The 26,969-nt window shown below is 34.7% G+C and overlaps 1 protein-coding gene across 1 annotated transcript; it reads right to left on the bottom strand.

Annotated features, from left to right (window-relative positions):
• SYCP2 (synaptonemal complex protein 2) lies at positions 1–25,963 on the bottom strand. The gene is made up of 41 exons (XM_009998744.1): positions 25,940–25,963; positions 25,139–25,279; positions 24,781–24,909; positions 23,744–23,848; positions 23,156–23,180; positions 22,149–22,234; positions 21,242–21,330; positions 20,661–20,695; positions 19,931–20,073; positions 19,800–19,852; positions 17,317–17,362; positions 16,998–17,093; positions 16,484–16,544; positions 15,788–15,936; positions 14,257–14,412; positions 14,055–14,154; positions 12,803–12,921; positions 11,999–12,094; positions 11,795–11,867; positions 11,633–11,690; positions 11,324–11,460; positions 10,905–11,002; positions 10,272–10,390; positions 9,453–9,483; positions 8,801–8,862; positions 8,636–8,693; positions 7,109–7,283; positions 6,814–6,884; positions 6,134–6,313; positions 5,460–5,649; positions 4,770–5,034; positions 4,501–4,666; positions 4,187–4,280; positions 3,442–3,603; positions 3,003–3,130; positions 2,259–2,353; positions 2,078–2,177; positions 1,261–1,319; positions 841–919; positions 365–421; positions 1–69 (listed from the first exon to the last, which is right to left on the bottom strand). The coding sequence occupies exons 1-41, from the start codon at positions 25,961–25,963 to the stop codon at positions 1–3; spliced, it is 4,179 nt and encodes a 1,392-aa protein (XP_009997046.1).
• Between the last annotated feature and the right edge of the window lie 1,006 nt (positions 25,964–26,969).

Genomic DNA, 26,969 nt, shown 5'->3' with positions numbered 1-26,969 from the left:
TCAGAATTCTGTCTTCTGATTGAACAAGGCCTGCAGTCCTCTGCGAACATTACCCAGCTCCTCTTCTTGCTGTGCAAAGAGCATTACTTTTATCACATACTTGAAATAAAATATTTCTGGGTTTTAAGTACTGCAATCTTTTCCACATCAACATTCATCATATTATGACTCAGAACTCAAACAGTATATCTGAAGTTACTTGCAGCTTTTATCACCCAGGTTTAAAGTATAACCTGTTAGTGATACCTGAATTCTGACACATTTATTTTCGGTAGGGGACTAGAAATTAGCATTTCTAGTAATTTAGTGTTCAAACAGCTATACTTAAACAATAAAAATGAGGACAAGATATAACTTAGTTTACCATCTCTTTAAGAAGTTTCTCTTGGAGTCCTTTTAAGTCTTCTTTCATCAGACGCATCTATAAAAAGATACTGAATGCATCTTCTCCAATCACAACTTGTAACCCATTTTCAAGAAGACAATTACACCCCTAAATGGTTTAACAGTGAGCAACACAGATGCACATGCATCCATCTGCCTAGGGAAAAGGATCTGTTAAAATTTGTTCTTCCTTGGATGATTAACACTGGTAAACAAAGCCAAGGAATACAGAAAAAAATCTCACATTTTTCCAGATAACTGCACACACCTTCTTATGAGTGAAATCTAGCACTAAAACACTGAACATTTACATTAAAGGATATTTTATAACAATAAAGAAGTATAAAAATACTTATGTGGCATTCATACAATGGTGAGGATGAAGACCTCCTTTGGAAAAAAAAAAAAGAGTAAAAATTATTAAAAACAAGAAAGAATGAAAAAATTTCATCATACCTCTGACGTAAAAATATTTTCTTCATAGTCAACAGTATGATAGATGTTCTTTTCATATGAAGTTTTAAGAATCTGAATTCTAAAGAAATAAGAAGATTTCAATTAGATTCGCTACAGATGAATGTTCCACACGCATTTTGAATACATCCCATTATTGGTAGCCTACCTGCACTTGAAAGCATGGATAAACATTACCAGCACTGTTACTACTGGAATAGTCCAGCAGGTAAGTGAAGATATTCAGATGGAGAATAGTTACATGTATCCTGTAACCTAACATTTAAATCTCATCCTCTCCTATTATCTACTACCTCGGCTTTACGAAAGCAAGGAATTGCAGAGAGAATAGTAGCTGGCCTCACTTGCACCTCAAATGAACAGAACATCAATCTCCACCTGGGATTAATGAAGTCTACTAACCTCTGCTGCTCATTTTTCATGTATGTACTAAAAGTATGTGTATGTTTTTTCCAAAAGACCTGGAAATAAAAACATGAATAGATAATAAACAGTAGGAACTAGTATTTTTTTAATAAAACTGCTATTTAATATGAATAAAATAACCAACAACCACAGACTGAGCACAGAAGGGGCAGGGGTTACACAGTCACCACAGAAGCTTGAAAAGAAAAAAAAACAACAAAAAAGAACTTAGTAGTAAGCTTAGTTGGCAGGAGGCGGCACTTCAGGAATTCTATTTTCATAGAATCAATTTCACAAAAAGTTTGTTCTACAGAACTGTTTCAAAACAATGAAAAAAAATATGCAGAGAGTTTTAATCAGACTTTTCATATAATGTAAACTATGCCTTCATAGTAAAAGAAAGAAGTGAATATAGTCTTGTGTTTATATGAATACTTGTATATTGATTTTTACATTGCAGAAAGTAGTAGACCCATAATGTCCATTGGTTTGTCATGGAACACACAGGCTCAAATGCCTACCTGCTGTTCCTGAAACACAGCTGAAAAAGGCTCATGAAGTGAGGGAAAGTGCCCATTAAAAGTAAATGCAGTAGCTTATTCTAAGGAAAACATATAGTGGTGATCTAGAAATGTTAAGAGCATAACATTAGCCAATCCTGACACTTCAAATTCATTACTTGAAATCTGAACCAGCGTTAAGCAAAATTATAAAGGCTTTTAAAAACAGAATCAATGATCTAAATTTAAAGATGACATTAATAAACTATGGATCCTGTAAGAATTTGTCATGAACAAGCCATTAAAATACAAACCAAGAACTCTTTTTCCATGTTTTTCAGGGACTGAGAATCTTTTTCGAAGTTCTCAATTTCCTCAAGGAGAGTAAAATGAAATTTGTCCAGCTGCCTGATCCTACCAAAACAAAAGTAGTTACTTTTAACTAGTATTCATTCCATTCTCAGAGTGTTTTAAAATAAATCTTTTGTTACGAACCTGCATTCACGAAGCTGGTAACTCATTTTTATCAAATGCTCGTGGGCAGCTCTTACTGATTGCTTAGAAAAATGATCCATTTTCCGTGAGCGGCTCTATGAGGATGTTTTAGTATTAAATTCAGATTACTTTCACTTTAAGAAAAAAACCTGTATGTTTAGTGCTGTAATTGACTAGTATCACAGATCATATTGAGCAAAATATTTTTTTAGTTTTTTTCATTGTCTCACTCTTTAAGGAAAAGCCTTTTGTTAATGAAACATAAATAGGCCTGTGGTTATGTTTTTTATAAGCTCTACCTAATTTACTTAGAATTATTCAAAATCCGCATTTCCTCAAAATAGAGAAAGTACACATGGAATGTCTGCTTATAGCTGTCTTAGATGAAAAAATACATTATCCAGGCCCATGTTTTCCTTTTTGCAAATAAATTTAATTCACAGGTATGATAATTTGAAAAAAAATCCAAATGCAGCAGGCTTGTATGTTTAGACACATAACCTTGTTTCGAGACAACAGATCGGATAAAAATAAAGACCTGAAAAATAAAATCTTTAGAGAGTTAGATATATAAAGAAATTGAAAAAAGCATAAAAGGAAACATCAATTCTGTCATTTATTGAAGTTCTATGCACATAGCTGTTTACGTGCCCTTTTAAGCAAATTCTGTGGTGTAAGATAAGCTATCACTCATATGCCCACACACCCACACAGACAACTAATATCGTATATGAAACATCTTGCCTCAATTTTCTTAGTAAATTCCTTTTGGAGCTTCTGACATATACTGAGAGTTGAACAACCAGGTTCCGAGATTTCCTCATCCAAACCAGTCAGATCATTTACAGACGCATGAGACGTGCTTTCAGACACTGAGAAGAATTAAAAAGATAATGTCACAATTAAGTATTAAAAAGTATCCTGTCTGAAGTTACAACAGGACCTAGAATAGCCTTAGTTACCTATACATTAATTTCACCAATAGATGGCTGAGACCAGTTTCTAGTCTCATAAAAAATTTCAAACTTTTAAAATGGATACAGTCTTTCAATATCTAGAATTTTTTTTTTTAAATATATAAAAATTATTTTAATGGATATTATCTTTTCTTGTTACAACTTCGATTTCTCACATTATTTTTAACTCTTGCACAACTATAGTAAACATTCACTCTGTAACTAACCTCTGTGAGTAACAGCATCATCTGTTTTAAATAATTTTTTGGGCTGTAACTTTGTTCTCCTTTTTCCTTTCTTTTCCTCTTCTTTCCTTGTTTCTACTTCATCAGAATTGCTTTCTGTATCACTGGGGTACCTTCGTTTGAAAAACATCTGTATAATCGGTCCTTCAATAAACACCAAAATTATGCTTAATTTTAGGATCATTTAGAACAGAAACATAGAAGGATAAAGAAGAGCTTATTGACCCTCTGGATCCAAACTCTATGTGTCATGATTTTAAACCTCAAGAGCTAAGAGTTAACAAGCACTACATTTATGGAGGGCATGTTCAGTAGATATGAGAACTTGATGTGAATCAAAACCAGAATTTCAGAGGAACACAGAACTCCTTGATCCATACAAGACTTGCTCATTTAAGAGATTCACTCTAAGACCTCTTTTCCTGATAAAACTATTATCCCCACTTTTTCTTCCCACTATCAGTAAGAATGCTTCCAACTCCTTCTTAAGGGTGCAACTCACTTTTTAGAGGAACTGCATTTTTAAGCCATATTTTTAGGTTTTTTTGGGGGTAATTAAAACAGCACAGAAAATGAGGAAGAGAATAAAAATGGAATAATACTGAAAAATAGAGAAAATAATTGAAAGATTAAATACTTGGGTCAAATGTCTATGCAAAACAAGCATTTTTCTTAACCTTTACGGAGAAACATAGAAAGTCTTTTGCTTAAAATTCAGTATTTGTACCTGACTCATGTATGGAGGGCACATAAGGTTCTTCACTCGAAGACTGTGCTTTACTTCCACTGGAAGCAGAAAATGGAGATGGTGGTAGACAGTCCTAAAAGAAAAGTCACTGATTTATTATCTTCAAAAAGTAAAGTTTTTAGAAGTCTTAATCAGAAATCCACATTTATTTTGCTTTTCATTAAAATAGGGACATGAACACAACTACAGAAAGAAAAAAAAATAAATGCATTAAACCTCATCTTCAGTAAAGTAGATAATTTAGACAAAAAGCTGCAACTCTCTTCTGAAGAGCAAAGGATTCAGTGACATACCTCTTCTTTACTTTTGGTAATGTGTTTAGTGACATCCTGTAGTTTTCCTTTAATAGCAAGTGTTTCTGAAAAGCAATGTCTGAAACTTGAATCTTCTTTATTATCACATGTTTCAGATGCAGCTCCTTTTGTGTGTTTTCCACTGACAGTTTGGTATGTTGATAACCTGAGCTACACAGAAAAAATTGTTATTGAAAGGAAATGAACCAAAGCATAGAACTGTTGGCAGCTGAATGGAATAATTTCAGTTAAAGTAGCTGTAGACTAACTTCAATATTCTTACCAAAGATGCTTCAGTTAAAACCGGGGAGAAACTTTTATTTCCAAAGGTTAATTTTTTAATAGTTGTCTCAGAGGTCTGATCCAGACATGTAGTTTGAATAATCTTTTCTTGTGGACAGAAATTATTGGGAGAGATTCCATTCTCAAAGTTTAACATTTCTCCTTTTTCTAGTGTTGACTCCTGCAGACCAGCTGATGTTTCGCTAGAAGCATGTTCTTCAGTAATAGCTTCTCCGGACATTCTTTCAGCACCTACAAAACAGGTCCTTAACTTTCAGCATGAGGAATAAAAGGAAAGAAAGGTAAGTTAAAGCCCCATTTTGCTACCTGTTCCAACACTAGATATTTGAAAGTCTCAGATGTGTGGGTTTTTACTTCTTGGCATTTGACTCATCACACTTGCAGTCTCAGCACCATTTCAGTGGTTACCAGATTCATTCTAACACTTCTCTATTGCACTTAGATATTATGCTTATGTCAATTAACTGTACTAAATTATAAGAGTGTTGGTGACATATCAATACACTTCCTTAAATTATGTGGTACACACTGAATTAGGGGATCTTTCTTCCTTTAAAAGTATGAAATATTTATGAAATTGTAGTACTGTAATAATCCCAATTTAACCTCCAAGTGTTGACACAGTATTGCCATAAATTAAAAGTCAAAATACCTACATCTCATCATCTCAGGAGATGCAGGACTCTCAGGTGAAGGCATTTCAATTTCCTTCTCTTCTGCAGAGTTCTTTGATTTAATAGATAATTTATGTATATAGTTAGCTATTCTCTTTGGCTCCACAGATATAGTATTCTGGAGTTGCTTTGGCTGATTATCATTCTTGTTTTCCCCACTCATATATAAGCTCTGTATTTTATTAGAAACATAAGCATTATTTGTAAACATACAGAAGTGTATATATAGGCAAGTAAAGAGCACTGAACAAACAGAAGGTCCAAAAAGGAACATGGTTAGAAATACTTAAATCCATAACAACATCAAGTGTTCTATTATCAATAAGCACTGAACTTCGTTTAATTTAGCACCCAAATCTCCATTCTTATAAAGTTTTTAGCTATTGCAGGCAATGAGTTTTACAGACCTACCCATATACACTGAAATGCTAAAAGAATGAAAATGTTGTAGCACCCAACAACATTGCTTAGTTTACTAATAATCCTATGTGGATATTCAGCAAATGTACTGACAATACCCTTTGTCAAGTCATTGTTTTCCTACTGTACACACAATAGGCACAGTATTCTCAAAACCGCATTATTTAAAACAACAAAATGTAGCTCAGTGAAATCTCCTATTTCATATATATTTTCAAAATAGTGCAACTGCATACCTGTATTTTTGATTTCTCTTCCTTAGAAGTGCATGGTGAAGATTTCCTTTCACTCTCTGACTCAGAACTGGAAAGCTCTTTGTAATTTTTTGCAGGTGCTGCTCTCCGAGGCAGTCTTTTTCTGGTGGTTGGCTCAATCGTTTCATCAGTTCTGGAATTCTGTTTTTCACATTTTTTAATCTTTGGAATAATAAAAACATTTTCAGTACATGTAAGAATGAGTAATAAATATGTAAGAATAAAAGCCACGTAACAGCTTAATTACTTGAAATCCATTTTTCAAAACAACTTAAAAAGTTTAACTTAACTAAAGCTCAGAGAATCCAACCATCAGTCTACTAAGAATTCGGGGAAAAAAATTTTCACTGTAGTGAGAGAATAGTGTCAGGAATGTAAGGGTAAAAAAGTGAAGAGGTAAAATAACTGCCAATTGTGAACAACAGCAAAACCAAAGAGGATTTCCAGAGCTTGCTCTCTGAAATATGTGCACATTTAAATTAGACTGTAAATGGTTTGAAATAGAGCAAAACAAAATCCTACATAACTGTATTTAGCAAATTATGTTGAACTAAGCATGGAGAAATGACAAATTCTACGAAAAATTATTTACAAACAGTTTCTGTAGCGAGTTAAGATATTTTTAATACAAACTACAAATCTAGTCGCAAATTTACATTTACCTTTTTCTTATTTGCCTTTTTGCCTTTAGGTTTATCCAGGTGGCCAGCAGGTTCAGAGAGTTTATCTGCTGCTACAATACATAAAGTCAGGAAAATCAGCAAACTATTCAAGTGTTTGACGTTTAGATATTTAGTTGAATACCCACAAACTTACTAATTTGGAAATTCCTTACGCTTGGAAACAAGACAACAAAACACATTAAATCTGCAACGCTGCAGATTATGTGCCACACAGTAAATATCTATGAAAAAAACCAATGCATTATGCTTAAGAAATATGACAAAAAATTCTTACTTTTGTCTGTGATTATCAGTTTCCTTGAGTTTTTATTTCTACTGTAATCAATTAACTGGGCTTTAGATTTTCTATTTGATTCTTGTAGCCAACTAATGTCTGTCTTGCTGCCATCACCTCTGTATTCTGTGTCTGTGTCACTAAAGAGATGTTTCCTGTTTTTATTGTTTCTAGTCTACAAAAAGACAAAAAACTTCTTAAGTTATTGATTCATAACTTTCACTTATATAATTGGCATTAAGGCAGAAGACAGGGTATACTGATCCACAAAAATCTGAGCCTTACTTTTTGTCTTCCATTCACCTCAGTGATAGTTTTACTATTATCTGCATTCCTTAAATAGAAAAAGAAAAAATACCTTTAAATGATACATTTAGAAATACTTGCTCACATCATTCTACTAGTCACATGCTATATGGATTAAAGATTCAAACAAATGTACCTACTTATGTTCTCATATCCATTTTGGAAATACCTACTCACCTTAAACACTAAAGGATGTGTTATTTGGACCCCTCTCTACTCAGTTTATATCCCCAAGGTATTCCATGAAGAGAACTTATTTAAGTTTTTAATTAATTTAATTAATGAAATACATTCTTTGCTATTTATCAGCCTCCCAAAGGAAAATAATGAAACAGCCTAGGAGACCATAGCAGCTATGTTCAGTGCCTGAAAACACAACATAGTCAAGATATTATTGCTAAGTACACATTTCCTGGATTTTCCTGGATGGAATGCTGGAGAATGCAGACAGCACTATTCTTGATGATAATCAGGAGATCAGGACACAATAAAAGGTCCCTACCTTTTTTTGTTTGAATCTGTATGAACACTCAGTTCAGTGACATGCAATTCCTTGATCTAAATATAGAAGTAAGTAACAAATTAAGGTTTTCATTTGTTACACAATTTCAACAAAATTAAACAGGCCATCAGATGGTAACAGAGCTTTTTGCTTGGCTTTTATACTTAGCAATAAACTTACAACAATAAACTTCTATCTTACAAATCATTTAAGAACGGAGCTGGATCTGATGGAAGTTTTCAGTATCTCCAACTAATACGTTAGTTTCCAACCACTTGCTTCACTACCTACCCCAATCCAGCAGGCTCCTCTGAGCCATAAGAAGCAAAACTATTTTTTGTCATCTGCTTTTAACTTAGCTAGATTTTCTTTTTACTCCAACATCTGGGAAAGGATGTCTTTACAGTCGGGATTGAAAGGATGGCAATAACACTTTCAGGATAATAGGCTGAATTAAAAATAGTTATACTTCTAATAAACTTTTTATTCTTAATTCAGAAAAATGTCATCATTTAAGTGGCCAAAAGCTTAGGACAGCATCTGCCATTATACATTGGAAAGTGATGGTGGTATTTCCATGGCAAACTTTTTTCTCCACTTAGTTCAGTGATATTATTTGAATTTTTAGATGCTAACTATACTTTGGGTAGACATAATTTAAGTTGACTGAGCTTCTTTATATTCTATTCATAACATACCAGTTCCAGTTCTATTCTTACCCCAAGCTTTATGGTAGGCTCATCAAACCCACTGATGGTAAAGTTGTAGACATCATCCCTGTGAAAAAAACACACGGATCAATTTTGTGACTGAATTAATGAACATTTTGCAAAGTTAGGTATGGGTAATTAGAAATTCTGCTTGAAAATGTTTTAGCTACTTACATAGTATGACCAGCAGTTATATTAAGAACAGAACTGGTTCTCAGTTTTCTATCCTGAACTTCCTATACATAAATGAAATGTTATGTCACATTTGGACTAGCCATTCATGCAACCTGTCATCTCATGATAAACATATGAAAAAATCTAGCAGCTGCTTAAACTTCCACTTATTTGCAAAAGTTCAATACCGCAAAAGGGGACAAGAGCTAGTATAAACCAAATCTCTAGAATTTATCCTTTAAGGACATCAATAAAACCTCAGAAATTTTTTTTCCCAAAAAACATTACGAGTAATTTATCTGTCCTGTATATTTGCCATTCAAGGATTCTATAATCTCATTTACTATATATTTTTATTCTAAATATTTAGCATTGCCATGTTCAAAAGGAACAGTTTCAATTATGTAATACGGAAACAGAAAGTAATTTGGGTTTCACTGGCTGATGGCTGTAAAAATATTATTAATCAGAAGTAGATATATAACAAGTATTTTAAGAATATAATGTCAATGCATAATTAACATTAACATCTACAGATATATAACATTGATCAATATTTGTTAACTTGCATTTTGTATCTACTAGTAAACACCATCTATGTACATATATCTGATATGAAAAAAAATTTCCAACAAAAGCAGTATTACATTACCTTAGAGACACAGGATTTCTTTGAGTGTGGCCTAAGAAAGAAAGGAAACATTTTATTAAATGCTAATTAGAATATGTGTATTAGAATACTGCTTATATAAATACAAGCCTTATCAAACACAATACATTTAATTCAGGCAGTTAAACACAAATAAAAAGTGGATTAAAAGAGATTAGCCCCTTTTATTTTTGTATTCTAAAATAATTAATTCCAGATCATACATCTATACTGCAGGTTCTGCTTGTATTCCAAGTCCCAGTACAAAAGGTTTAAAAGGTGACATAACATAACTATTCCAGTCCTTTGTCATCCAGTGACAATCCATCTCAGAAAGTGTGTAATTATATCTAAAGCGTATGTCCAGTCATCAGTACCAGCAAGGTAAGACTGATTTTCTTATTTAAGAATTTGTTAAATTTCACCTCTCTAACCAGTCAACTCTCTGAGAAAGAGAGCCAGGAACTTTAGATAATCAGAAAGTTGATAACTTTATCCAAGTTTGACCCCCAAGCTACGATGGTAGGATACCCCACACGTGCAGTGTCCGTGAACTACCGCAGTTTACTTCTCTCCACAAAACATGTGAGTGAATGAGTGAAAGACCACTGAAGAGATTTTAACAACCTTGGTAGTCATTTCAACCACTGGAATTGTTTGACTACTAGTCTCTACTCTTTGGGTGCAACAGGATTTATCAGAACTGAGCAAACAATTCAGATGAAAGCTGGATGTGGATTAATTGTAAACAGAGGACTAGATCACAGACAAATCCACATGCACAGTAAGAATACGCACGAAAGCAAATAGTTCACATCCTACCTGTTAAAACCCAAGGAGTTTCTTGCTTTGCTTGTATCATCAGTCTTGACTGTATATCTGTCACTGATTTTACTAATTAGTGATTTTGTTGCATCTGTCACTTCTTTAGACTTTGTTTTCTATAAAAATAGTTTAACACTCCATTTCAAACCCATTCAACAAAAAGGCAAAGCTGCAAACAGAACTACAGGCTCGCAACAATCACAATCATTAAACGCCTTCTAGATGTACTAAATCACATTCCTTTGAAAACCATTTTCCCTTGCATTGCCCAAACAGTGAGCAATAAAACATCAGTTTGGCAGGTCTTTTCTTATAATAATGTGGCTTTCTGTAATATGACATGCAAAAGTGAGTAAGTGCATGAAAAGCACAAGCTGGTGCTCGTTTAAGAATTATCATTTTTTTAAAATAGGATTTTTCAAAATGGATTCAGAGTAAAGTAATCTAAAACAGATCCCACCGAAAAAGTAAACAGTGAAGCTACCATTATTTAATTCACTTCGCCTTCGTGGAAATTCAATTAAAAATAAGTTGGTGACTAAATGAATCTAAAAGACAAATTTTGAAAGACTGAAAATTTGACAGTTCTCTGAACTGCAATTCAAAGAAACAAAGGTAAGAAACTCTCACGGTTTTTGACTGGCTTGGGTTTGCAGCATCTTTTCTAAAGAGAACATCAGGTTCCTCTTTTGCAAAACCCAAATGCAGAGACATTTCAGATGCTCTACCTGAAAGAAATGTTTTAAATTATGTAGTAGTTTAAATGTTTTCTCTTCTGTACTTCACAATTTCTGTTTAAAGTTATTAACAATCTGATTGTCTACTAAGTATCATGCAGTTTTATTCCCTCATGGTATCAATTTAATTATACTGGCTTTCTTGTCCTTTTTAATTTCTTTATCTGAAGAGAGACTTTAAAAAAATTGAATAAATGCTTTTTGTTTCACAGCCCTTTCACTGACAATAGAAACTCACACAGGAAGAAAGCATAGCTGTACATTAAAAACTCATCTTGAACATTTTTGACATTAACAAAGTGTGAACATAACCTGAATGGGATGAACGGGCCAATGGTGGATTTAGCTTTTGCCTGTCACCAATTGTTATATTCTTCTCAGGAACTGAGCATGCTCTTTTCTTCCATGTTTTGCTTTTATCCAAAGAACTCTCCAAAATATCAGATAGCCTAATAAAGAGAAGACCATCTTACTATCAGTGAATTGTAGAAAGTGAGTCTTAATTATAATGAACATGCATCACAAAAACAGGAAAATAGAGGAAATTTCAATTCTGGCAATACTTGAAAATACTCCCTTCAAAGTGAGTGACAAGAGTGGCAACTCTTTTCCAGTACTTACACAGGCTTGTTGCTTCTTCCTGCTGGCTGAGAATCAGGAACAATATCTAATGCTTCATCTATAGGAGACATTCATTTTGTATCAATTACTATCACAAGATAAATTGAAAAAAATAAAATAATATTAAAAGTAAGGACTACAAACACTTCTAAAACTACTTGCCTAAAGTCTGCTTTTGTGTGACCTCAATTTCTAGCTCTTGTACCATGTCTAAGACTTCCTCAGCACACATTCGCTGCAGTTGGATAATATCCAAAAGAAAATGTTAGCGCAGGTCCATGAACAGCATAACCTTGTAAACTTGTGCTTTCCCTAACAAAATATGCCTTTATTTTTTCATTTCAGAGAAGTGCTTTTTCCCAGTACCTTTTCACATAGTTTTGCCCCAGTTCCAGTATTTGTCTTCCTGATCTTCTGTTCTGTTTCACAAAATTCGTTGTCTAGTGCACAGGTTTGCCTACTCTAAAAAGTACAATAAGTAACACTGACAATTACTATCCACAGAAGCAAAAGAAATAAAATTCTCCTAGAAAGTACGATTTGAAATATTCTAAACTACGCCTTCTATATGTTAAAGCTTTTATCTAAAGGATAGGCATATCAAAAAATGTTTCAGAATCACATTGTCTGGGATTTGACCTGAATCTGATCCAGAAAGACCTTTAAAACAATAAAATTGTTACTTTGAAGCTTTTGTTCAACTGGAACAGAAGCAAAAATACACCTACGCAATTTTGTTTGATTTTACTGAATGCCTAATTACAAATGCACTAAAAACAATGCTATAAATGCTACAACCTGAAGATACTAACATTTTACAGCTACAACTGTTTTTAAGAGTATTTCAACACTGCTTAATTAATCTGAGATTCCAGGCATACACCATTCTTGTATTACACACAAAGTAAGATTTGTGGTTCTAGTAAATGCAACTTAGGTCTGGGGTCAGAAATGATGACTGAATGCAAATTTTAACTGTTCAGTATGACTTTAGACATATTAAACCTGAAATCCAGAGGATGAGAAAACATTATGCAATAAAATAAATCACATTATTTTCTAAAAGTAAGTTGCTGAGTGCAAATCTCTAGCTCTTTACAATAACTAGGAAAAAAATAAAATAGAAATGTTATTCTAAGCAAAAAACTTAGCTACAGATGACATGCATACTCCAGTAGGTTCCTGATGTAAATTCTTTGTTTTGGTCTCATTTATTTCATTATTGTTAGGCCTTTCAACAGAGCTCATCATTTCCAAAGGTAATTTAAATCGTCCTTTATAAGGAGTGGCTGAAAACAAACCAGAGACAGGTTAGAATTCTACTGTTTCTTCTGTTATGATTGCTGTCATGTCTGTGACACCAGTATACAGAGTCTTCCCTGTGATCACATGTATTCTATAAACTTTTTTAGGATGGCTAGCATTTATTTAAACTCATTAGGTTCCTTCTAGAATTCTACTGATTTCAATTATTTACATGGAGTTTAATAAGCCCATAGCCTGTGGATGTCTGAAGACAAACAATACTTTTTACAGCCTGACCCCGGCAGAAAGCAGTTGGTCCCCTGTTTAAAGACTTCACTGTAATATATTTTTGCTGGAATAGATTGCGTTGTTAGTTCCAAATAAAGAAGCTCTTTGCCTTGTTCCATCCTAATCTGAAAAGGCTTTTTTTTCTAGCCTCTGTTACTCATAATTTGTATATGACACATGGATGTACACAACTAAGGATGCTGCTACACTTGAGCCAGTTAAAGGCAGTCTGTTAGTCATGCTGTTATGCCACTAGTTGCATCTCCGGCCTCTACTGGTCTTTGTCTCTCCCCTGAAGAAAGTATTAAACATCTCTGTTACACTAAGACTACTAGTAGGAAAGTGACGACTCCTATTTGTGATAACAACTCTTCCTTATCCTCTTCTCTGCAAGAAGCACTTTGATATAAGCAGCACTAGCACTGGATCCCACCCTGCTCACTAGCCATATCATCAGCCACCCCTCGAAGAATCACATGCGGTTTCTGGAATAAAACGAAGTGATAAATGCACACATTGGAGAAAGCTGACTTTCCACCACAACTGCTATAAAAGCACTAACTGCTGAGAGTTCTTTAAACCAAGAGCATACGAAGAGCAAGATAAAAGAACACCTATGCATGATGGCCTCTGACTGCTGACTTCTGAACTAGCTCCAGCAGAAATGGCTGACTGACAGCAGCAGTAAAATTCATAGGTGGCCGTCAGCTGTTTGGAATACATCTTGGAGCAGTAGCAAGTGGCCTAGTTTAAAAATTTTAACCTTAAAGCACCTGCTAGAGAGATTTTATAAGGCTTACTGTTAACTTCCAGCTCTGTAAAGGATACTTTATTGTATTTCAAAGATGATTTATAGCATATTTTTCCCTGAAAGTACATGTAAACCTACCTGTGCTAACAAATACCAGTGGACTCCTTGTGGAAAATCTTGTCATTGCAGGAATAAGCACAGATGCTTCAGATACTTTCCTTTTACAAGATGTAGTTGACTTCAGGAACAGAAAAAAAATTGACCATAATGCAGAGATTTAAGGATAACAACACAAGATTTCAGAAAATCTATTTCCAAGAACCTTTGACACTTTACTTACCTTGGAGGAACTATCTCTGCATTTTTCTTGATTGTTATTTTTATCCAGAGTCATCGAAGTTCCAGGAAGTTGCTGGGCTTCACACTTACTGAGTTTCTCCTCTTCTTTAGATTTTGCTTCCAAACGTGGTGACAACTGACTTTCTGGTACCAGAACCTATACAATATTTGGTATTTTTGAAGTATTTATGTTTTGTATTTTATGTACAAACACACAGAGAGCAACCTCTTAACACTAAGTAACACATTTCTCACTGCAGAGTTTTATAAACTTCAGAGGTTATACAGCTTTACAGCATTGAACCTAATTGCTACTTTCACTAATAAGGATGGGTTACCAAATCAAAATTCACATAAAAGAACTTCCATGGTGTTTATCTGTCTGAACTATTCTGTGGTTTGGATATTAACATTATTATCTCCCCAGATAAACAACACATTCTTATTAGAAATCACTTAACTGCTTTTAGAGTTATCTTTACCTCCTGGAATTTGAAACGAGCTTGTTTTATGGTGAATGTGGTTAAATTAGTTAATAATCTGGCTAAATACATAATAAAAGAAAATACCCATCTCAGCATACTGAAGTCAAATACCTGTGATCCACTTTCATCAAAGACAACATGTACAGTTGTTTCAGAAACTGATGCAGACCGCTTCTTAGTAAAGCCCTACAAAGTGAGTAACCATCCATGTAAAATACATATTTTACTCACTTTTTTAAAAAAAGAAACAGAAAGAATATATTTAAGTCAGAGATCCTAAGTGTCTGAAACCATGTTATAAGGGAAAATAGATTCTACAAGCTCATAGCAGTTTCATTTCTTACAACTTCTGCAGTCAGAGTTGAGGGGAAAGCAGTTTACTACAAGCAGTAAGGAGTAAGCTATTGCTTGCTGTAATTTTTTACTGAATGAGTAAATTCTTAAGAGTGGTAAGTGTACTGCAAAATAGGATAGCTAATGAATAATGACTTCTGTATCTGTAAGCATTCAATTCTTGTGATTCTTAAACAATATATATGTAAAAGCTGACATTAAACTATGGCAACCCCTTTCCAGACAGTTAATTTTTATTGCAATTAATTTAGAACTTAGAATCATAGAATCATTTAGGTTGTAAAAGACCTTTAAGATAATTGAGTCCAATCACTAACTTAACACTGTCAAATCCACCATTAAGCCAAGTCTTTAAAGAGCCAGGACTACACATCTTTACCTCCAGGGATGACAGCTCAATCACTTCCCTGGGCAGCCTGTTTCAGGGCCTGACCACCCCTTTCAGTGAATAACTATTTCCTAATACTCAATCTAAACCTCCCCTGGCACAACTTGAGGCCATTTTCTCTCATCTTTATATCTTTACCCAAGCTTAACATATTATGGGAGAAATGCTATTTTATAGTGGCAATGTTAATCAGAATATCTCCATATAAATAGGTACCAATAATAATAGACATAACGATACCTATATAGCAATGAGACATTAATTTTTAATCCATGAAACGTGTTTAAAAGGTGTTTAAAGCTTACCTTATGTTTACTAGATCCATAGATCTTTCTGGCTACATCTCTGATTTCCAAGATAGAATCAAAATATAAAAAAAATTTCTCTCCTTCTTGATTACCCACATTCATTGGGCTTTTTAGATCTATTGTTAATAATGTTTTTGAATCTTTTTCTGGACAAAAACAGAATTTGAAAAGTAGTTTCATTACAATTTAATAATATCTCATATGTTTGTAAATACATTAAGCTTAGCTGAACGGAAGAATACAAGATATATATTTATTTAGTTCACTCTAACCTATGCTAAATTTTATTAGTGAAACAATTAAAGATTCAGTCTTTTAGAAACACTTATTCTGGGTGTTATCCTGTAGAATGTGGTTTGAAGGTTATTTACTATAGCCACAGACAAATAATAGATATTTACAAAATTATTTGAACATGTTTAAAAGGAAAATTACTTATGTCATTGTCTATGTCATATTTTGCATTGAGGTAACTGTAAGACATTATGTTAAAATTATTTACATAAAATCTCACCTGCATGCCTAAAATGCAAATGTGACTGCAGTGCAATTTAATCCTCAAAAAGAACAGCATGTATAATATTTAAAGTGGGAATTTTTCTTTGATGAGAATTGAATCAGTACTCTAGGATTAATCAGTTTTAAAATACAAGTTATTGTGCAATAAAAGGTCACATTTGTGAGTACCAATACCTTCAAGGCTGTATAGGTCTACGCCTTCTTCTGGTATAATGACTGTTTCCCACTGATGATCCTTGTAAGAAAAATACATATTTTTAAAACTCAAATATCATTACATTACAATCAAATGAAGTAAAGCAATCAGAAAGGTATTAATTGAGGACAACTGTCAACATTTTAAATGAACACGTTTAATTGATAACAATGAACAATGCTTCAGAAGAGCTTTGATAGAGACATTAACTGAAACAGTCGAGTCTCATCTAAAAAAACTGTCACTGGAATTTTGCAAATAGCTTCTTGTTCATGTGTGCACATTAAACTGCTCACAAACACTAGTAAAAGTCATTACTTTGAAATTTTTTTTTACTTAAATTAGTATGCCAAATCTGGATAATTTTTCCCCCTTCACACTATAGACACATAATTTCCACATGTCGATGTGGGAACACAAATTTTATATACTTGAAAAAATGTCTATCTGCTGCCTCAGAACACCTTGTAGGACAGAGAACAATTAGCTTACTGCATCATCTGCTGCCACATAGAAAGATATACTTCTGCTACCAACATTGAAATCAATCCAAAATTCTTCAAGGTTTTCATCCAATGGTATCTGTAGCTAAAACAGACAAACAAAAAGGAAAGAGTAAGAGCAATGATTTATACCAGCTAACAGGCTTTGTGCTACAGTCTGACACAATTAAAATACATGCACATTGGTATACCTTCAAAAAACAAACAAAAAATTCTTACTCAAGCCTTATTTTTTCTTAATTAGAAGGCAAAGAACTTCAGCTGCACAAACGAAAATCTGTGAATATATGATTATGCCTGTAACTTACCTCATATTTATCAAGAGCTGCTGATAAACATGGGTATGTAAAAACCCTGCAAGAAAAGGATATTGTGTCAAGTATCCAAAAATGCTGTAAATGATTTTTTCTATCTGAACAAAACAAGCGGATTGTTTTTTCAGCACAAAACTTGTGGGATTTAGAGACTAAGGGATCACAGCAATCAAAAGAGCACTCACTTGACTTCACTTCTTCCCAAAGGGAGATAACATGAAATCTTATGTATCCTATCGTGAAAGCAGTGGTCTCAGACCTTTTGTCACCATGTTAATATTTCTAGCTTATCTGCTGGTATTTAAGAATGGTACTCAAACTGAATATACACCTGATACAAAGACAGACCAGGCAATCTCTCTGCTGTCACAACAAATAAAATTAACATGCAGAGCATATGATCCTATAGGTAAGAAATGTTTTCTCTTCCTTTTTGTGTCCGATTTCTCTAACAGACATCCTCATTCATCATTATTATTCATCTGGACATCCATAAATCAATGGGTCCAGATGGAATGCACCCAAGGGTGCTGAGGGAGCTGGCGGAGGTCATTGCTAGGCCACTCTCCATCATCTTCAGTAAATCATGGGCAACAGGTGAGGTGCCTGAGGACTGGAGGATAGCAAATGTCACTCCAGTCTACAAGAAGGGCAAGAAGGAGGACCCGGGTAACTATAGACCGGTCAGCCTCACCTCCATCCCTGGAAAGGTGATGGAACAACTTGTTCTTGTCACTATCTCCAGGCACATCAAGGACATGGGGGTCATCAAGAGCAGTCAGCATGGTTTTATCAAGGGTAAATCATGTTTGACTAACCTCATAGCCTTCTATGAGGAAATTACTAGGTGGATAGATGATGGTAGAGCGGTAGATGTGGTTTATCTTGATTTCAGTAAAGCATTTGACACCGTCTCCCACAGCATCCTTGTGGATAAGTTGATCAGGTATGGGTTTGGTGACCAGGAAGTGAGGTGGATTAGGAACTGGTTGAAAGGAAGGAGTCAGAGAGTTGTAGTCAATGGGGTAGAATCTGGTTGGAGGTGTGTTACTAGTGGAGTCCCACAAGGGTCGGTGCTGGGACCGGTGTTGTTCAACATCTTCATCAACGACCTGGATGAGGGTATAGAATGTACCCTCAGCAAGTTTGCTGATGACACTAAGCTGGGAGGAGTGGCTGACACACCAGAAGGCTGTGCTGCCATTCAGAGAGACTTAGATAGGTTGGAGAGTTGGGCGGGGAGAAACATGATGAAATTCAACAAGGGGAAGTGCAGAGTTTTACATTTGGGGAAGAACAACACCATGTCCCAGTACAGGTTGGGGGCTGAACTGCTGGAGAGTAGTGTAGGTGAAAGAGACCTGGGGGTCCTGGTAGACAGGAGGATGACCATGAGCCAGCAATGTGCCCTTGTGGCCAAGAAGGCCAATGGCATCCTGGGGTGCATTAGAAAGGGTGTGGTTAGTAGGTCAAGAGAGGTTCTCCTCCCCCTCTATTCTGCATTGGTGAGGCCACATCTGGAGTATTGTGTCCAGTTCTGGGCCCCTCAGTTCAAAAAGGACAGGGAACTGCTCGAAAGAGTCCAGCGCAGAGCTACGAAGATGATGAGGAAAGGCTGAGGGAGCTGGGTCTCTTTAGCTTGGAGAAAAGGAGACTGAGGGGTGACCTCATCAATGTTTACAAATATGTAAGGGGTGAGTGTCAGGGGGATGGAGTTAGGCTTTTCTCAGTGATGACCAGTGATAGGACAAGGGGTAATGGGTGTAAATTGGAGCATAGGAGGTTCAAGGTGAATATCCGAAAAAATTTTTTTACTGTGAGAGTGACAGAGCACTGGAACAGGCTGCCCAGGGAGGTTGTGGAGTCTCCCTCACTGGAGACATTCAAAACCCACCTGGATGAGTTCCTGTGTGATGTACTCTAGGTGACCCTGCTCTGGCAGGGGGGTTGGACTAGATGATCTCTCGAGGTCCCTTCCAGCCCCTAAGATTCTATGATTCTATGATTCTATGATTCTATGATTATTTCAATGTAAATATCCTAAATAAATAACTAAAGGAATATATACCAACAGATTCCTTGCTACAGTTAAAGGAAGTGTAGCATAAGCTTTACATCAAGAATCTTCTCAAATGAATGTTCTTTTAGTGAACAGTTTCTTCAAGCTGTTATCTAATAATCTGAAACTTACCTCATGGTTGCCTTTTACTCCTAATATAGGAATTCTATAAAATTAACACCTCGATAGATATCACTCAATTTCTTTACTATTTAATATTTTTAAAATATCTTGAAGTCTCTGTTGTTCCTTGACTTTATATCATAGCAATATTGGTCTTAAGTTGCCTGTATTATTTTCATTCAGGAGTTTCCCAAAACCAGTTTTTCTGATTCAAAGGTTACTCCTGATGAATAGCCATAAAATCCAAAAAAGATAAAACATTAGCTTTTTTAAAAAAAAATACAAACAGTCTTACCTTCTTTTGTCTCCAAGCATGCCATTGACCTGGTTAAGAAATTTTCTGCAATCCTATTAAAATACAGAAATTTCTTTAAGAATTGTTAAATTAAAGTCTACCTTTCTGGAAATACTGTTCATATGACTTACTGTTTCAAACTCAGAATCTTTAATTCCTTTAAATGCATTTGACACAAACTCCATGGAAAACCACTGGCTTGCCAGTTCTCCTCTTTGTTTCTCTGACACCATTCTGCATAAAGCTTCTGTGATGGCTACCTGCAGGTCATAGTCTACAGCACAATACATGTTACAGGAACAGGAGTTTTAAAGACACGACTGATGCGAAAAAAAAATATTATTATATAGGAAACAGGGATAAGCAGGGCTGATCATTTCATGTTATGTATCACATTGTATCCAAATATGCAACCCATAAAGGATATAAAAACCTAAGTGAGTATCGATGACTAAACAACTTATCAAAATGAAATGTCAACCAAACTTTCAAGAAATATCAGAACAACACTGGGGATAGAAACAAGACAAAAGTTTTCAACCTTCCCCTGCCTGAATTGGGAAATTAAGATACCAAAGTGACCCCTGAGAGAAGTTAATAGTACTACCAAGCATGGCTAGCAGTTCACTGTCCTCGAAGACTGAATTCCTTACAAGCTTTTGCTATTTTAAAACATATATTCATACTGATAAAACTACTTCTGAAACATTCCCATTTGCAGACTGTTTTCACACAGTATTTGTACTTTTCAGAGGGACTGCAACTACAACATTCTGCAGCTTCTAAATGTCTTCTCTAGATTTTTTAAGGAGTCACTATGAACTTTAAAGAAGATCAATACAAATTAAGTCCCATGCTCACCTCCAGCATCCAAAATTCTCCTCCCCATGTCACTCCTGCCAGACAAAGTAACATTTCATCAAAACGTAGCAGAAATACAAAGCATAGAAGAAAAGTTTATCAAATGTTTGAGACAGCTATGAGTAAACGAGATGAACCCCTGATTCCACTAAACTAGTAGACTTCAGAGGGGTAAGTCTGTTATGCCAAGGATATACATCTGAAAGTACTACCGTGGCAGTTTATCATGTGCTGCATATTTTATTTCTGAAACGTGCAAAAGAATTCCCAGTGTGAATAGTTTGTCCTTCCAGTGACTGACTTACTGGGCTTTACACACATTCTTATACACGAGAGCTTATTTTAAGACAACTAGAATGAGAAGAAGCCTAACCCAGATAGGGAATGGAAAGAGGAAAATTTAGTCTTGTAATGGAGAATAACCCGTAAGAATACCTGCCCACAGCCACCACCACTGGCAAACACAAAAGTGAGTTAAAGAGAGACCAATCTGCATGCATTATAAACACCCTTAGCAAAAACTGCCTGCTCAGCTATGCAAATGATGTAGTGATACAAAAATTATGCTGAAGATTACTTACATGGCAAGCAACATTTCCTTTGTAGAAAAGATCTTTTTCTTGGCATCTCGAGGCGTGTTGTCAAGCATTAAATTAAGTTTTCTTACTACCTAAGGAAAGTGGAGAGACGGGAGAAGGATTAAATATAAACTAAGTTGTTAAAGTTTAACTTGTTCTTATTTTGAGCCTTTGTAATACATTTCATACCGCTGAAGAAAACAACATGCTTAAATAATTGCAAAACAAGAAAAGATGAATGCTATCTGACCTTAAATGCTATTTATCTTAAGGTAACTACCATGTTTTCAATAAATTACATTAGCTTTAATGTAAACATCTGTTGTTAAAGGTTTAAATATAGTAAAAAACTTTTCAAAGCTGGAGTACTGTCTCCAGTTGTCTGCTCAGCTAAAGTGTACCTTAAATTTGCATTAAAAAGCCTTTCCCTTGGGGATGCAGCCTCTACAGAAGACTTCTTGTAACTTTCCCTTTCTTTAGAGGAAGAAAAAAATCCCTGACAGCATGAGGTTATGAACACAAATAGGAAAAATCTGCAGTATACTAGAAGGCATACAAATTTGCTTCCAAGTATATGAAGGATTTACAGCCAACAAGTTTAAACCTATTTATAGCAGTTGTAACAGAGTATATAATTTCTTAAGCTTTTATACAGCTTTCTCATCACAATCTTAATACCACTGCTTTGTAGTTTACTGTCCAAAACAGAAATTATAGGTAACCTGAAAAAAACTCAACATATAAATGACAACAAACATTGCCAGAGAAACAGTAAATCATCCTTCTGATACTAGAGTACTAAAACATTATTTTTACTTTTTTTGTAGCATCTGTACAATTAAATTATTACCTTCACAAAGTCTGTTAGAACACTAACCAGAAAACTGCTATTAGAAAGCAGAATATTTACCTCGTGCTGAACATAAATACTAATTCTTACATCAGCGATGAGGGTACATGTTCTCAGAACAAAGTTTTCTAGTATTTCTGTTTTACCTATTGAACAGAAAAAAACTGCAAGTTACAGAGAGCGTATCAGGGTGCCCCCTCATCTGCATTTGGAAAGAGATTCGTTTTCATTTAAAAATAAAACATAGCATGCCTTCCTTTCCATACAGGATTAGTGATATTTAAAAACAAATGTCTTAAGCTTCATGGTTAAATGAAAGACAGCAGTTACTGCAATTTATATTAAATATGGCTCTTTGTGAGGTTTCTATTACTGTGCATCACAGCCTAAATCCCCTGGGCATGACATAATTGTTTTTAAAAAATAATCTGATAAATTAATAAATTGATAACTTTGCTCTCTGAGATAGAATTCAGACCCTGGAATTTATCTTCCCAGGGACAAGGAGATGAATCTTCCATTTTGATCCTGCCAGCACAATAGTCTGCAGTGCCTGTCTACCTGGTGCTACGCTGAAAGGCAAGAGCAGAGTGATATGATACACATGGCAGGAAGGTCAGTAAAGGCCTCCTGTGTTATGCTAAACTAGGAGAGCAGTTTAGAAGCATTTCTTCTTAGGAAAAACAGTTTGGTTGCCATCTCTGAGGAGACTAGACCATCCTGCTTTTTTATTACTGACATCAGCAAGTTAAAAGAAAATGCCAGCAAAGAAGCTTCAAAATAAACAACAAAGTTTCAGTTGACATTCAACCTTTTTTCATATCAATGAGAACTTTGTGCACAAGAATAAGGCCTTTTCTGTTACAGTTTATTAGTTGAAGCATATAGATCAGGTGGTATATTTACATCAGATCAAGAGGCTTTGTTCAACCCTCATTACATGTTCTTCTCAGAACTACTTTGCCTCAAGCTGGCTCCACAATTACTAAGAGCCATTTTAAGTCTGATAACTTTAAAATGTCTCTTTCAGAACACTTAATCATATTTAGTGCACACTTCAGGCTCACCTTCAGGTCTGCTATCACATACAGCCTACAATAAAAACAAAGCAGAACATATCATGTTGATACTGTCAATATTACAGCATAAAAATCAGTTAATATGTACCCAAAGCAAGTAGTCAAAAAGCACTTAATATTTTAAAATTATTTAATCCTTAATGAAGAATGTAAGATACTTCTAACACCAAGTGTAGTTTCCCAAAACTATACTTCAGCTACATTCCTGGAAATTATTTCCCCAATGACAAACAGAAGAAAACTCAGGAATGTTACAAACTTGAGGCACTGGAATTAGCATACCAATAATTTATGTAACCAAAATTTGACCAAGATGAAATTTTTTTGTACATTGAACACTTATGTTGTTGGAGTTTTTAAATTCCATTTCATGATGCTAATCATGAACAGATAATAAGTAAGAATACAGGCAAACTACTTCCCCAAAAAGACTTACAATCTGTTTCAGGTATTATTGTAAGATTAACTTTATAAGGATATTGAATAGAAACACATTTGAAAGTCTCTTTCTTGTTAAACTAGTAGTAATTATTTTGACACATATACACAATGTATTCTTTATCAATATATGTTTACCAGCAACACGTTGAAGAAATCCTCAGCCAGATTTGTAAGCATTTCACTCTTCTCATTTCCTTTGAGGATAAAAATTCCTTTCACCTTTTCAAACCAATTAACCATGTATAGGGAAAACAGAAGTAAATGTATTTTAATAGCAGGAAAGAGAAGAATGGTTTGTATTATGCTTAAGTAAAAATATACAAACTATACAAATATTAAAACAGCAACATTACCAGTCTGATGAGTGTACTTTAGCCCCAGACTGAAATTTTTCACTCACAAAATACAAATGTGGGATTTCAAACTAATGCAAGTAATTTCTGTAGCTGACTTTCCAACACCAAGACTAGAGATCTACGTTAACAACTGCCATCACTGAAAATGGCTAATGGCGGAAGTAATGCAGTTTATCTGTAGGACTGAATATAAGCATGAAGTTATCATCACACTAATTTTTTTTTTAATTAAAGCAGTTGAGAAGGCAATTGAGTAATATTCATCTGACATTAATTTTCTTTGGTGAAATCCTCAGTGAAAGCAACAAGTGGCATATATTTTGCAGTATATTTATTACGTTGAATTACAACTGATTAACACATTTAACATGCGGATTGAAAGAACACAAAATAATCAGGATAGCACTAGAATCTATTAAAGAACAGGTACACTAATGCTGTTCCAAGTATTAATAAGAAAAATTAATTAAATTGGACAAAGAAATTCCAATTCCTGACTCAAAAGCAAACTCATATAAAAAGATATCTTGTTGTAATTGCTGGAAGAATACTGAAATTAATTATATATTGCATAATTTGCAAAACCTTCACTGTGGTAAAGCAGTGTTGCTTTTTAAGGAGTTATGTGTCAAACATTTAAATCCCAATGTTTGTTGCAAAGATATGGGAGATTCTTAATTCAGAAACAATCAAGGACCAAACAGAACACTAAGCTGTTCAGCACTGAAGGATTCCTTTTTACATATATATATATATAAATAAATAAAGCATGCATAATTTTTTTATAAGTTAATGTATGTTTATGGTTTTACTTATCCTTCCAATAAGGCCATATTTCATCAGGGCTGGGAGCCCATCTTCTCCTGCTATGCTGATTTTTTCCCCAAATTTCTGAATATAATTTAGTAAAGTGGAAACGCTTTTGACTTCTTCCTTGTCAAGTTCCTGAAATTGAAATTACAACATAAGCTTTAGTGTACAGTTCTAGAAAAACCTGTATTTAACTAACCAGATGCCTTTTTGTCAACAAAAGCCATGAAGCTGAGATTTCATTCTTAAATTTTATTTAAGTTTTTCAAATCAACTCCTGGTATAAAATACGACAAATAAAAAAAGAATTTTTTTTCACACTATTATGACAGTAGAGATGATTCTGATGTAATAATTACACTACCTGACACAGAAGCTTGTCTAATTTGTTGACAAACTGTTTGCTGCATTTGTGAGAGACATTCTCACAGTCTTCTGTTGCCAGAAATTGTTCTAATAATTGGAAGTCTTTTTTCCTTGTAGCTTCATCAATTAACTTTTCAAACTGTCAACAACAAAACAGAGCAAATGCATTACCTCACATTTAACACTTGACTTAACAAGACTTAATAGATTGGTTTATGCAATCATGTGTTGCATTCTAAGCAAATACTCTGAATTACAAAATAATTAAAAGTAAAGCCTAAAATGGAGAACACATTGAATACATTAATCATGCAAATACTTACTCAGCAAATTTTTAATTATTTACCCATTTTCCTCATTTAAATGTTTTTTTCTTTCCTCATATTACAAATAAATGCTTATATCAGTGCTCTCTGTGTTAATATCCCTTCCTTAGTTCATTTAATATTTTGCATGTCTAAGCTAACTATGAGTGACTTTGAAAGATACTAACATGTCTGAGGTCTGCTGCCTTACTCAACTATTTTGCCACTCTACTCTTTGTAAATCAATTATAACCAGATTTCTACATTTTCACTGTAAGTATGATTCAAGGCATAAGATTTATTTTCATCAAGAACAACTTCCAGTTCCACTTGGCTTCTACTTGACTACTCAGCACTAACCTATGTAAAAGGAAAATTTCTTCCTACCACGTTCTTTGCCACACTGCAAATTTTACTTGGAATTTAAAACCAGGAGTGCTTTAAGCTAGTAAATAAAACAATCAATACTCATATTTTGGTCCATAAACACATACCTGCATCTCATTCCTGGCTGCCATTTTTTCAATTCATCTACTCAGCTGCATAAGAAAAGAACAATTATGACTTGACCAAAACATGTTTCTCTTAACTGATTTAAACAGATTTTGCAAACACATCTATCAAATGACATGACCAATTGCAAAATTTGCCATCAGTATAAATGTTATGTAAGAAATTAACTGTGGATATAAGGAAACATCCTTGGAAAAACATCTGCTTAAAGTAACAGAGTGAAAGAACAATTTACTTGGGCAAGGGAGGAACAGAGGGTCCTGCAACAGACTCTCAGTATTTCACATGGAGAAAAAAAGCATGAAGATGGCAAATTATACTGTCAACACCGTGTCATTCAGAACAGGTAAGTAAATAGAACTCCAGACACCCCCCATTATAAAATGGTAATTAAATAATTTAAGAAAAGGTAAATGTATGCAGGGATGGAGCTGCCTTAGTTATAAATTCAGTGATGGGCTCCATTATTACCATTACCACCAGAAAGCAAGATCTCAAATTACCATTTTCTGTAAACATTGTCTTAATACTCAAAAGCAGACGAAAGCCCTTTTTCAGTTTGAGAGAGAACAGCAAACTTTTCTGTATTTTGTGTAAATTAATCTACATCAACCAATCTACCATGGGCAGCTTTGGTTTCCCCACTCCAGAAATGACACAGAAACAGACAAAGCAAAGGGAAATAAGAACTAAAAACAGAGAAGGCCTTCTGTAGAACAAGCAACTGACAACACACACTAGTCATTTCTGTACCCCTAAATTAACGCAGAAACAACAAATACCGGGTGGTTTTTAAATTACTTTTTCCAATACAACAATGCGACAGCCTACGTTGAAGCCTTTGCTGTCACCTCACAGGTCTCGTCTCCTGCCTACTCAGACAAGCCCTTCTCGACGAGGCTGTGAGACCTCCGCCCTCAAAACACGCACGGGGCTGTCACCTCCCGCAAGCGACTTGTTGCTGAGAGGAAAAGGCCCCGCGGCGCCCCCCGCCCCCTCAGCAGAGGGGCT

This window comes from Chaetura pelagica, unplaced genomic scaffold (genome assembly GCF_000747805.2).
Source record: "Chaetura pelagica isolate M959 unplaced genomic scaffold, ChaPel_1.0 scaffold275, whole genome shotgun sequence".
NCBI classification, from domain to species: domain Eukaryota; kingdom Metazoa; phylum Chordata; class Aves; order Apodiformes; family Apodidae; genus Chaetura; species Chaetura pelagica.
The sequence above is the reverse complement of the archived record's forward strand: the minus strand, read 5'-3'. Positions and strand labels throughout refer to the sequence as shown.